The following is a 12911-nucleotide window of genomic DNA, read 5'->3' as shown; positions in this document are numbered from 1 at the left end:
CCAGAGCCCTCAGAGATAGCTAGTGGATTCCTGTTGCCCTGATACCGGCTGTGAAGAGAGACAGAATTCAAAGATGTCAGACATGCCTGCCTCATTCTCCAGAAGGTTCCATATGCCACACGACTCAGGACCCAAAGATGCCCGGATTTGTGGGGAACTCACAGATGACGGTGGTGATTGCCAGCTGGTCCAACATCTATGCGAGAACTGGGTCCGGTGAATATGAAGCCCAGAGATGATTACCTGGAAAATATGACTGTCATTTTGTAAGTTTTAAGGTTCTTGTCCAAATTTCTTTGAATTTGCAGTTTTACCACAGAGGCAGAGGCCTAGTATTTAATTTCAGGTGTCAGTTTGATAGCTAGTCTTGTGCTCACAAGTGGTACAAGTGAACACTTGTTTGGGAGCACTTGTTTGTTTGGGGAACAAAACAGATGGCTGGCCGAGTTCTAGGAGCCTGCAGCCTGGGACGCTATGCACACGCACCAGAGGGAACAGACGTTTTTCTTCTCCCAAGTTCCCAACTCCAAAAGAATGATGGGATTCCTGCTCACCAGGTGACAGAAAAGGCAGTTTTTCAGACTGTCACGAAGCCGGTGTTTAACTGGTCAGTGGGTATGTATCCGGCGCTCACGTTAGATCGGGAAATACCCTCCATTCTTGTTGCTTGCACGTCACCTGCGGCCATCAGCACGGTGCTGACTGGGGCGCTGGTCCACCCATCCTAAGGCCCCTTGTGAAAAAGCGGTGGACGTGGTGGTGACGTCCAGGGCAGGGTGGCCCGAGGCAGGCTGTAGAGGGACTCTCCTTCGGGGCGAGCCACCCTCTGTTCCTAGGCTGCCTGGCTGGTGTGGTGGTCGAGGTGGGCTGAGGGGGGCTGTGTATTGGTTTCCTACGGTCCTACCGGGGCTCTGGGACATTGGGGGGCGTGCCTGGCCCCTGCTTCTGGTGGACAGTCCCTCTGCAAAAGGGAGGCAATCAGCGCCCACCGAGACTACCAAATAGTTACTGCTCGCTGTCACGGTTACTCAGAATTGAGCACTGCGGATTTTCCCCTCCCTTTGGTTGGGGGGGGGGGGGTGACGCAAATCACTTCATTGTCATTGCTGTCGATTCCTGGCTCATCACTTAGTATATTTAAGTTGGCAGAAAACCAACCAGACCCTTCCTTCATCGGCTTCAGATCCTCTTGAGCTAAAGCTTTGCAGGCTGAGGTGTGTGCGGAGGCTGCTGGGTGCAGCAACAGGCACGGGAAGGGTGGGATCTACTGGGAGCCTTCCTGCCGGCTCGGGAGGGCAGCCGCAAGGGGCAGGGGTCTCGGGCGTCAGCGTGTCACCGTGTGCCCCCAGTCGTCGTCTCTGGCTGTCCCATCCCTAGACTCTTCCTCAGTCTGTTCTCAGCTTTGTCGGCGCCGAGAACGAGAAAGGAATCCGCTGGGCCGCAGCGGGGCGACGCGCTTGAGCTTGCAGAAAGGAATTTGCCAAGCAACGGTGCGACAGCTGGGAGAAGCACTTCATTTTTAAAAATGACAATGGTGAAGTACCTTTAAACAGCGTATGAAAGTATAGTGGACTGTGCTGAATTTGTCTTCCTTAGAAACAACTGTATGTCCGTCTCCCCCAAGGGCCAGGCGGTGCTGAAGGCCTAGCAGGGCTTGAACCACCTCAACCCTGGCTCTTCTTGTCCACTGGTTTTGTAATGACCTTCAAAAGCTTCTTGGTATCTTTATTTCTAATGGAAAAGAAACGACCCCACACATCCCAGAACCAACCACATAATCATTAAAACATTTAAGGCTTCACGTTGTGAGCGAGCAGGCTTGTGTGATGTTTAGCTGTATTAGCAGCAGAGGATTTATTTTTACACACGGCTCTTCGGCCACAAGGGGGAGAGACCGAGTGGTCACAGGCTCCGTACCAGACTGGTTTTGAGGCTGCGAAGCTAGCTCCACGGTGTTCACTGCAGACGCCCACCGGCCGCGCCCTCTCTCCATGGGCACAGGGGCGGCTGGCGTCACAGTGAGCACACAGGCTTTGGGAGAACGTTCTAAGTGCTTCATCCGGCACGGTGCTGCCCAGACTCAGGAATGCCAGCTCAGTTCAACCAACGTTTTACAAAATCACTGCCACTGGCAGCCAGGCATGTTGGGCAAGGCCACCTCCCTTCCCCCATGCCCGCTGGGGGAGGCGCGTGCGCCAGTGGGGGTCACACCCGGGGGAGCAGGATCAATGTAAGGAAACAGCAGAACCCAAACCTGGGCCCCCCGTTTGCGTGGGCTCCTCTGGAGCTGCTGGGGCTGATGGCCCGCTCTGATCAGGAGTGCGGACCAAAGCCAGGCCTCTTTGTCCAGCTGTCAGCATGCCATCATGTAGAAGCTCCTGGATGCTTCTGACCGTCCTGGGGAAGGGTCCTACTACAACGGGGGAGATGCGCCTAGGGCTGCAGGATGCAGCTCTGTCCCTCACACCACGGTCCTAACGTCCCCTGGACTCGAGCCAGGCAAGCAGATGGCTATACATTCACAATACGATTCCGGAAATTTTGTAACGTTTAAAAACATGTCTCAAACATGCGGCTTGGAAGAAAAAAATAGATATTTTTAATAACAAGCATTCAAAAGTCAAGCACAAAAAACTGATCCAACCCAGTGTAAGTTCACCCGTCCTCTCATACTTAAAATGTTTAGTATAAAAATACTCACTCTCTTGGTTTTATTGACATCTTTTATGTTTCGTTTGAAAATATCTCCAAACTGTACAGAAAGGTCAGACCATGCGTTCACAAATAACACACTATTTCTTAAAATTATACAGTGTAAAAGAGTAAAACATTTTTATTATATTTTTTTTCTTCGAGAAAAACAGATGTGTGATAGAGGCTGTGGCAAAGTCTTGAAGGGATCAAAACTGGGCAAGGTTTGTTCAAGCCTGAAACAGAAAGAACACGTGTGAGGGAAGACCTCACCCTCCTCCACGCTTGTGGGACTGCGCAGGGGAGAGTACTCAGGGCAGAGACCCCTGGGACATTCGTGGGGGCGTCTCTGCAGCAGCCTGTGTGCACAGAACAGATTTCCTGACCCTCCAAAGATCCCTCACGAGAGCAGCAACGTTCTCACCTTAGATACATGGGCAACGTATTTATCTCTTACCAGAAACCTTTCAAGACCTTCTTCCCCTGCACTTGCAAGGAAATGCTCACATGTGGTTTGCTTTGTGGCAAAACAAAAAAAGGGGGGGCGGGGAAGGGGCAGTCTCGGATCATCACTGAGACTTTGCTGAGTCCCATCGCGGTCCTGTATTTGCTTCACCTAGGTGAAGACTGCAGAACCTCTAACTCTGTCCATTTTCTCGCCATTCTACCAACACATCAGACTCCTAAATTTATGGTTGTGGAAAAGGTACGTAAAGGGGCACCTGGGTGGTTCAGTCAGTTAAGCATCCAGCTTCAGCTCAGGTCATGATCTCAGTTTGTGAGTTCGAGCCCTGTGTCAGGCTCCATGCTGACACTGAGGAGCCTGCGTGGAATTTTCTGTCAAAAATAAATAAAAAGGTACACAAAGGTCTATGCAGAAGTAGCTCTGCATACACTAGAATTTTGAACAGGGAAATGCTTCTGTGTGTGTGGGGGAGGAAGCTATAAAGAAAATGGCATTATTAGTAACCACCCATCTAACTATCTGAAGTTAAACTGACTTAAGAGGATGTGTATTTAGCAGTAAATCCTGAAGTGAGAAGCATTCTGTGAACAAACATCACTAACCGGACGAGCTAATACTCCTATGCAGACCAGACCCGCCCAGTGCTGGCTGCACGTGCACTGCGACCTGGCAAACCCTGGCACGGCCTGGTTCGTAGATGAAGGCAGAAGCAATGGGCCGCAAGTCAGAAGATCCAGCATAATTACCACAGACCTATGGATCACGGTAAAATCCCCCCAGAGAGAAATCGGGGTGCAGCTTTCGAGGGCAGGGATCTGGACACTCGGAGCCTCAACTGTAATATGCGGGTGACACTCACCAGTCTCTCGAGCCCGCTGCCACTATTCAGTTGGTGCCAGTACATCAGTTAACTGTGCTTTTCACAGGCCCAGCCAGACAGCCCTGGGGTTGGAGATGCTCCCAGGTCAAGCTCTGCAAGGCTTGACCTCCATGACCCTCCACCCTTGCCTCATCTTCTCAGCAGAGCTCTCTGAAATGGCAGGAGCGCGGGAGATAGACTCCTTCTGGAAATCTCACTTTGACCGCTCTGCCTCCCCCGGGGGCCCAGCACAGGCGGGGGGATCACCGGTCACTCGGCAGATGGTTGGTGACGGAGAAAGCAGAGTGGGCCGGGACTATGCACACCCCATCTTAGGTACACGTCACAAGACCTGTGACACTTAGCAGGGGCCGCTCTTGAGAGCTACATCCCATTGCCGCACCCTGACTTGAACCCGGCTGGGGCACCAGGGTCCCACACTCCAGGCGTGTGCGGCACAGAGCAGCCCTGGGCGGGTGGCAGGGGCCATGGCGCCAAGCATGATCTCTGGGGCTGGAGCAGCTGACCTTCCCAGTGACCCCGTGACCTCACAGTCCCTCAAATGCCTGACCTGCTGCCCTTGAACTACACTGAAGGAGCCTCCCCACCAGACTGGGAGGAGGCAGTGCCCCCTTGCGTCCCCGGGTTTGGGCGGCCACAGAAACGGAAACCTGCTTCGAGGAAGTGGACACGAGATGCTCTCTCCCCTGCCCTCCCGCGGCTTGTCAGGTCTGGAATGACAAGTTCCACGTCATCCCAAACTTGATCATGGGCCAGCAGTCCGAGCTGTGTGTTGATTCCAGGAAGCCGTTTCTTAGGAACAGCCATCACCCTATGGCTGTTCCTACTTTGGAACAATTCACAGGGGACGGTGCTCGGCAGCCCCTGGATGCTGGGAACCTGAGGGGCCTGCATGTGGGGCTCGCAGAGCGCCATCTTGGGAAGGCAGCCCAGACCCCACGTGGGGACGTGGCAAAAAAAAAAAGGGGGGGGCGGTCTTGAATCATTACTGAGACTTTGCTGAAACCCAAGCTGCCACACTGCCTTCAGGGACAGAGAGGAAGGACTGAACGGACAGGCGGAGGAGCACAGGCCATGTTCCATGTGTGTGCACACCTGCCCGTGGGCTTAGGCTGGACCAGGTGCCCACGGTGTCCTCCAGCCCTGGGCAGGGGCCCGGCGGGTCTGCCTTCTCTGCTCAACAACCATCCTTGGGTAAGTGCACGTTGCTACTGCTGGCCTTTCTGGCTCCACAGCCAGTTTCCAGGCAATTGTCCCCATCACTGTCAGCTGTGCCCTGGACATTGCTGCCGTGACCTCAAAGGCATCACCTCTGAACCCAGACTCACCGCCTCACCATAACACGGCTCCAGCTCCCGCCCCCGCCACTTGTGTCACTGTCCCTCCACCCGGCCCCTGGTGACACGGACGACTGCTAATTCCCGACACCACCATCACCGTCTTGGGTTTGCCTCTCCTGGTATGTGTTTCTAACTTGACTCTTCATTTTGCTGCGGGCAAGGTGACAAAGCTTCTGAAAACCCCTAGCCTGCCTCCCCAAGACCCGAATCCCTACCACTTCCCTCGAGGCCCTCAAAGCTTGGTCAGAACCCACTTTTGACCTGTGGGGCATATGCTTACATCCCCCTTCTTCTGTCCTCACAAACTCCTCTCAGAACTCGGAGGGAGTGCCACCTCTCCGGCCTTCCCTGGGCACTTCAGCCTTCAGGCCTTTCTCCTCGGCGTCCTCACGAGGAGTCCTCCCTGTCCAGGCCATTGGTTTGGCCTCCTGAAGGATAATTTTCCTCCCTAAGACTATGTCCTCGTTTCTCCACCCCAGACATCATTACCTGCGTGTAGCAAAACTTCCGACACTTGCACTCTGGGGCAGCAAAGGAGACAAGAACGATGGGTAATAAATGGCATGTGACCCTAAGACTTGATCACACCCCCCTCTGAGAAGCCGGTGCCTGAGAAGCACCCTCAGCACCTGCATGGGGCAGCTCTGGCCCTGACAGGGGGCTGCCCCAGGAAGCAGTTTGGGGGGCGGAGGGGTGGGAGGGTGCTTCTGGCTTCCCAGGACAATAAGCAGCCCACCCTGACCTCCCATCACTCTGTCCCCTTCCTCCTGAGCCGGAAGCAAGGTGTGTGGGGCTGGGTAATCTTGGCTGATTAGACAGGCTTTGACGTGAAAACCCATGGAAGGGAGGAGGGAAGAGAGAAGAGAGGGGAGGAGAGCTGATAGTTTCCCGAGCTTTTCCATAACTGTGCCGTGTAGATGTAATTCTCACATGGGAAAAGAATGCGTCCACATTGCCATAGATGTTCCCAGACTGAACAGAAGGTCAGAATGTGGCTATTTCAGTCCCTGTAAACAAGGAAGGGGTTTAGCTAAGAACGGAGTTCAAACCTTGGAATGTATTAACAAGGACATTTTAAACAGAACACAGAGACATCCGGGAACACAGCGCACCACGGAGGGGTGGGGGCTGGGTGGGGAGGCGGGGGTCAGGCTCCGTTTGCAGGGCAGCCTCTCCCCACAGAGCCTTTCCTGAAGGGGTGGGGGCTGAACCACACCATGCACGTGACAGGACGCACAGGGAGGAAAATGCACGTAGACAATCTAGTCTGGGGTCAGGCACAACAGTCTCCATTGAAGAGCACGGAGAATGCTGCTCTCTGAAAGAATATTCTACAATTCGGAAACCTTTCGTGTCAGTTGTCCTCAATCAAAAAGGTCGACCTGTGGCCCTCGGTGCAGGGGTTGCTGCTGGGTTTGGGGCCAAGGCACTTGCCGACAGCTCAGGAGCGACGCCAGCCCTGGCCGTGGCTGCTACTCCCGGACTCAACTGGAGCTCTTTCTCCCAACAGTGAGACTGTTTCCCCCATCCTTCTACATGCACTTGACCTATTTACTGGTGATTCTTCCCCAAGAGTCTCTCCAACATGTATTCATTTCTCCCCAAAGTCAGGTAAGGAATATCCCCCCCAACCCAACTCCCAATAAACATGGGACACAGTTTTCTTTTTATACCTGTTGGCCTAAAAAAAATAAAATACCAATATTAATTTGTAATAAAAAGCCTAGCTACTAACATTTAAAAAGGCTCATAGTCTCGAGTCTCCAGAACAGTCTTCTGGAGTTGGAAACTCCTCCCCCACATTCTACACACACACCCCCGGCCACCTCTCCCCATGTGCGCCCGTCAGCCCCAGAAACCAGCACAAAGCATGGGCCAGTAAGCTGCTTCCCCGTGTGGGTTCCAGCTCCACACTTGGCCAGAGAAGGCTCAGCCTCCTCACGGTCCAGGCCCTCCGAGGGCTCATGAGGGCAGGCCAGAAGCAGTGCTAATGTCAGGCCTCCAAAACTCGATCTTCCATGGACGGCCCCAGAACTGGCAAGCCCCAAGGTGAACATGGCTAGTGCCGACGACACCTTGCACCCTGTCTAGCCCATGCTGGCCAGCGGCCCGCAACACAACTCGGCTCCTCCCTGAGTCCCGGATCCACCCCCACCTCTTGTCTGCTCCGGGTCACCAGGCCCTTCTGCTGTCTAAATGAAGTCACCCTATGCTCCAGCTGCCACTTCCTGACGGGGCTGATCCGCATTTGCCCTGAACTGCTGATGTTTGGGTCAATTTATTGCATTAAAAAAAAAAAATCATTCTAACTTGCTTCCAAAAAATTGTATGGGTCCTTAAAGTTTGCCAGAGCAGAGGGAGAAAAGACCCCAACAAAACTTGACTTTTTTTTTTTTTTTTTTTTTTTCAACGTTTATTTATTTTTGGGACAGAGAGAGACAGAGCACGAATGGGGGAGGGGCAGAGAGAGAGGGAGACACAGAATCGGAAACAGGCTCCAGGCTCTGAGCCATCAGCCCAGAGCCCGACGCGGGGCTCGAACTCACGGACCGAGAGATCGTGACCTGGCTGAAGTCGGACGCCCAACCGACTGCGCCACCCAGGCGCCCCAAAAACTTGACTTTTAAGAAAGTTTTACCAGGTGATAATATCGGTAAGAACAGCATGGGCATTGCTATTAAAAGAACCATGGCAAAAGGAGAATCTGATGTGTTAGAAAGCTCTGGAATTAGTGGGATAAATATTAGCCACCCTACATGATGTGGAAAACGTTTACCTGTTGTAAGTTTGGTCAGTGGGAGAAACCCATCAGTGGGGGAAAAAGACCCCAAGTGCAGGTTGCTGGGTTCCTGTCCAGGCAGGAGGAGGTAGGATCCGAAACCTGGCACCCGAGCTGTGTCTGCTAATGGACGGGCGCTATTCTGAGCAAGAAATTACCTAAGTCCCAAAAATGTGCTAACGACCTCCTTGGCTAGATCTGCTTGGTTCTCTGTCCTTAGCAGGAATCTTGCCCTCTTTCTGACTCATCTTTTCTTGACAGGCCCCTTTTAGGGATGAAATTTGCTGCCTTATTTGGGCCGAGACATACCGCCGTTGGCCTGCCCTTGGCATGGCTGTTGTTCAAGACCAAGTTTTCCAGAGAGACTAGAAGCCCCTCGTGTCGCACCCAGCAGGCCGGTCACCTCTGGGAACGCTACGTTATTGTTTTAAGACAACACATGCTGCTAGAAGCTGACGAATTAAGGAGGAACAGCTGATATCAACTGAAGAGATGAACTGATCACCAAAATCACCCTCATCACCCAGAAGGAAAGTCCAGAGTCGGGAGGAATTCAGTAAGAATCCTACCTCAGTTGTGCCCAAGGGCAACCACTTCTTTCCAAAGAGGGTCACAAGAATGTCTGAGTCATCGGGAAAGGGTTGCACTATGTTCAGTATAATTGGATTCATAAGTCAGAAGGAATATATACATACTACATCTAAAAAAGAGTCTCACCAAAATGGTTAATTTCCAAAAACGGTTTAAGGGCTCGAAGGGGAAAGTGTCGTTGATCTGTAAACCCCCTCAGGTGGAACAGCTTCTTCCACAGGCTGTGGGCCAAGGCGGTGTGGACAGCCTTGCCAGCCATTGGCCCCACCAGGGAAGGGTGAGGTGCTGCGAGAGCCTGCTCTCCCATGGTGCCCTTCCCTACGCAGGCTGGGGCTGGAGGAGCTAATGGAGAGCAAAGCCCTGACCACAGAGTTCCCCACAGCATGTCTCCGCCCAGAGCACCCATCAGAACCATCTGGGGGTGGGAACACCCAGACCGCTGGGCCCTGTCACCCAGGGCCTGGGACTACCTCCCACCCTGGTCTGACACCACCGTGCCCTGCCCGGGACATGCCACTCCCCCGAGGGCCTGCTCGGCCTCTGACCGTGCAACTCACCGGCACGCTCCAGTTTCGTGGAACAGCTCGAGTTCGGTCGCCACCGCCGAAGATGGCATTAACACCCACAAGACAGATCGCAGCCACCATCACACACCTGGAACCTGCGATGGGGGAAGAGATCAGCCATTCACAGGGTGCAGTGACCTCCAACCCGGGGCCGGCCCACTCTTCGGGTTCCCTGAGGCCTGATGGCCAGCCTGTTCTGTAGGGCAAAGAGCAGAGAGCCAATGCCAAAGGGACCAAAGGCCTCCGATGCGGAGCTGGGGGACAGGTACCACGTGAGAATGGCCTTACGCCAGCGGCACGGAAGCTCTTGGCTCGAAGTCTCAGGACGTGGTCAGAGGGGAAGGACTCTGGCAGTTGAGTGTGGCTCCCAGGGGGAAGGGCACCTGGAGAGAAGCGTGCCATGGGAGACGCGGTCTTCACACGCTCACTCAAGGGCACGAGTGTGTCCACCATGTGGCGGGGCAGAGCAAAGCTGCACACACAGTCCCGAGACCCGGGTCCCCGGGACCGCTCAGAAGCCCCATCGGGGAGAGGGCTCAGGACCTGAAGGCCCTCCCCCAGCCCCCAAAGAAAGGAAGCGCCCCAAACCCAAACAACTCCAGGAGCTGCCTCAGACCACAACTTTGATCAGCCCAAGGCCATAAAAGCAATTCTCCAGGAGGATCCTGTGCGGTCACATGCACCAATGAGCTTGATTTTGCTCTAAGCACCTTCTGGAAAACAAAAACTAAAACGAAACATTTGTGACTATATCCCATTCCCTAGGGTTTGAGAATTTTGAAATATGAAGGTGCTGAGATCCAGCAAATCATAAATTCTTAATATTCTTCTGCAGGCATGACTGCCTCTGAGCCAGCTGGTTTTCACGAGAATTCCAGGGCCGATGCAGGAAGCTGACTCCCGGCACGAGGACGCCAGAGGCCGTGTTCCCCGTAACAGGCCTGAATGTCAGGCCCCGGGCGGTGCTACTCTCCTTCCTGCAGAGGGGCCGATTCAGACACGCAGCGCTTCGTGAATGGGGGCGCACAGGGTGCTGCTGCAAACCTCAGGTTCCCCTTATGGTCTCACTGGTTTGCCGGCATGGGATGCAGCTCCCCCACACCCCACCGGGGTTCGGATGGAGACTGGATCGGGGCTGAACTGTCCTCTGGGATCACAAGTGAGGCTGACGGAAAGCTTGCCTTCCCAGGACAGCTCTCTTCACAGAACTAAGGAAAAAAGAAAATTTTCCCCAGAATTTCACTTTAAAAACATTAAAAGAGAAGTAGATGAAATTCCAGTTTCCTAGGAAAGGTTGGGTCACTTGAGGACAGGAAAATAAATACGTGTCTTTGCAAACAAAACCCATCAGCGCCCCGCACGTCCTCCATCTGATCCGCACGTGCCAAGAACTTTTGAGGGAGGGCGCCTCGGGTGCCTCCCAGGAAGGCCAGACCAACACTGCACTTTCAGGACGTCCCACCGCCAGCCACATCCCCCCAGGGTCTGGCAGCACAGGGCAGCACCACAGCAGCACCTGTTGGTGCGCCAGCTCCCCTATCCGCCATGGGCAGGGACAGTGCACGCACCTGTCTGTTCTACAGGGACCCCATGAGAGGGCGCCCCAAAGCATAAAACACCAGAGGCAAGTCCAAATTGTATTCATTTTCAACTTTACAGTGAACACGCAGGCCTTCTGAACTTCCCCTTCCAGCCGAGGAGGAGGGAAGGTTGGGTGGGGGGTGGGGCAAGGCCCTCGTAGGTGGCCCTGACCTTTTCTGTGAAGGCACCGGACTCTATATCCTGGTCTTCAGACGCACCTGCCCTCTTTTGACTTCTCCCAGGGATCGTCAGGCAATTCTCCCGAAGCACGTGCTCAGGGGTGTTGAAGCTCTCCCCGCCAAACTCACAGAAAACAGGTAACAGGCAAAAGCAGGGAGGTCACAGCTTTGGCCACACTTCCTGACAGTGGTAGTTCGTAGATGAGCTCAGTGGGTGCTTCTGTGGCTAGCAGATGTCTGTGATGCCGTAGCTTAGGGCACTTGCGAATGCATGGCAGTGGCTGGAAGGAGTGCCCCGCACACAGTCCCGGCCCTGCCTTTACAACTCACCAGGAACCTACCAGACCCCGGGCTCAGGGAGTCAGAACCAGGGCACGTGGCTCCTCACTGGGAAAACGGAGACCCCGCGCAGAGAAAGCAAATCGGCACCCAGGGCTAAACCGCAAGCTGCCTGGGCACATTCTCTGCTCCAGCGTAAGCCCGCTGCAGCACAGGCCTAGGTGGCTTGGCAAAGGGGAAGGCAACAAGACTGGAGAAGTTAAATTCTTCTCTAAACTTGAGTTAAGTGAGTCTGTTCTGAAAAGGGCACCCACATAGCTCTGGGGAAGCTCTGGGTCTCTGCTTGAATGCTAAGTGCCAGGCTGACCCTGGCCCCTCTGCTCTCCTGTGACATACAGCGCCTGCCGGCCCATAACATTTACCTTCCTCCCTCGCTTGGCTTGTTTTCCCCTTAGCACTTCTTACCGCCTGACTACTTATGTTTAATTGTAGTGTATCAGCCATCTTGGCCCTGTTACAGAAAGCGAGCTCCACGCAGGCAAGGATTTTGTCTGCTTTCGTTGCTCCTGTAACCTCAGCAGCCAGAATACTACCTTGCTTGCTGCAGATGTTCACTGGATAAGTTACTGCATTAATGAATTTAAGTGAGACAGGAGACGCAGTTAACAGGAGGAAGGGGAGAGGCAACTCAGGCACAAGCACCGCCCTGGTTCCTGGGCACGTGTGCTGCGGCAGAAAGCACGGCGCCTGGGACTCTTCTAGGGAGAAGGCAGGGGTCCCTGCAGGAGCCACAGTGCTGAGTTCCAAGCTCTGTCGTGACCTCCAGTGCCTGGGGCTCCCTGGACAATGGCAGCATCCCCAAGACCCTTGTGCTCATGGCCAGAGACAAACTAGCCCGTTCCTCCCAAAACAAAACATAAGGAATACATACACACAGCTTTACATTCCAGTCTTATCTCTTGCCATGTCCTTCGCTCCTTTGTTGGTGCTGTAACTACATGTGCTTATAATTTCTGTGCTATGGTCTTGGTCCATGGCCAGGGAAATTATAGGAGTTCTTAAAGAACACCCTCCCATATCCACCCCAGCTCCTAATTTATTATTATTATTATTATTATTATTATTATTATTATTATTTAACTATATTTGGATACCCAACAAGAAAAGCTGTGTAATTTGCATTCTCTGTAAAAAGTTACTAAAAACTGCTCATACTGGGGGTGCCTGGCTGGCTCAGTCAGAAGAACATGCGACTCTTGATCTCAGGGTTGTGAGCTCGAGCCCCATGTTTTGTGTAGAGATTACTAAAAACAAAAACAAAAACAAAAAAACAAAAAAAACACAACAACCCAAATTTTAAAATAAACAGGGGCGCCTGGGTGGCTCAGTTGGTTGGGCGTCCGACTTCAGCTCAGGTCATGATCTCACTGTTCGAGGGTTCAAGCCCTGCATCGGACTCTGTGCCCACAGCTCAGAGCCTGCTTCGGATTCTGTGTCTCCCTTTCTCTCTGTCCCTCCCCCACTCTTTCTCTCTCAAAAATAAAAAAAATTTGCCCATG

At 53.4% G+C, this 12911-nt stretch overlaps 1 protein-coding gene across 9 annotated transcripts in view; it reads right to left on the bottom strand.

Annotated features, from left to right (window-relative positions):
• Window positions 1-2705: 2705 nt before the first annotated feature.
• Window positions 2706-12911, bottom strand: part of RBPMS (RNA binding protein, mRNA processing factor) — a 177700-nt gene continuing 167494 nt past the window's right edge. For 2 of the 9 annotated variants that reach the window (XR_006706875.1, XR_006706878.1), the window contains 2 exons: window positions 9305-9408; window positions 2706-6384 (listed from right to left, as the gene is read on the bottom strand). Coding sequence is in view for 1 of the 9 variants with exons in the window: in XM_045455843.1 (XP_045311799.1) it covers window positions 2837-2927 (91 nt within the window). In the remaining 8 variants the exon portion in view is untranslated. The remainder of the gene's footprint in view (window positions 6385-9304; window positions 9409-12911) is intronic. The other 7 variants (XM_045455843.1, XM_045455838.1, XR_006706891.1 and 4 more) reach the window with 5 other exon arrangements.

Source organism: Leopardus geoffroyi, chromosome B1, assembly GCF_018350155.1.
Source record: "Leopardus geoffroyi isolate Oge1 chromosome B1, O.geoffroyi_Oge1_pat1.0, whole genome shotgun sequence".
NCBI lineage: Eukaryota > Metazoa > Chordata > Mammalia > Carnivora > Felidae > Leopardus > Leopardus geoffroyi.
Note: the sequence above shows the minus strand (reverse complement) of the source record. Positions and strands in the feature narration are given on the sequence as shown.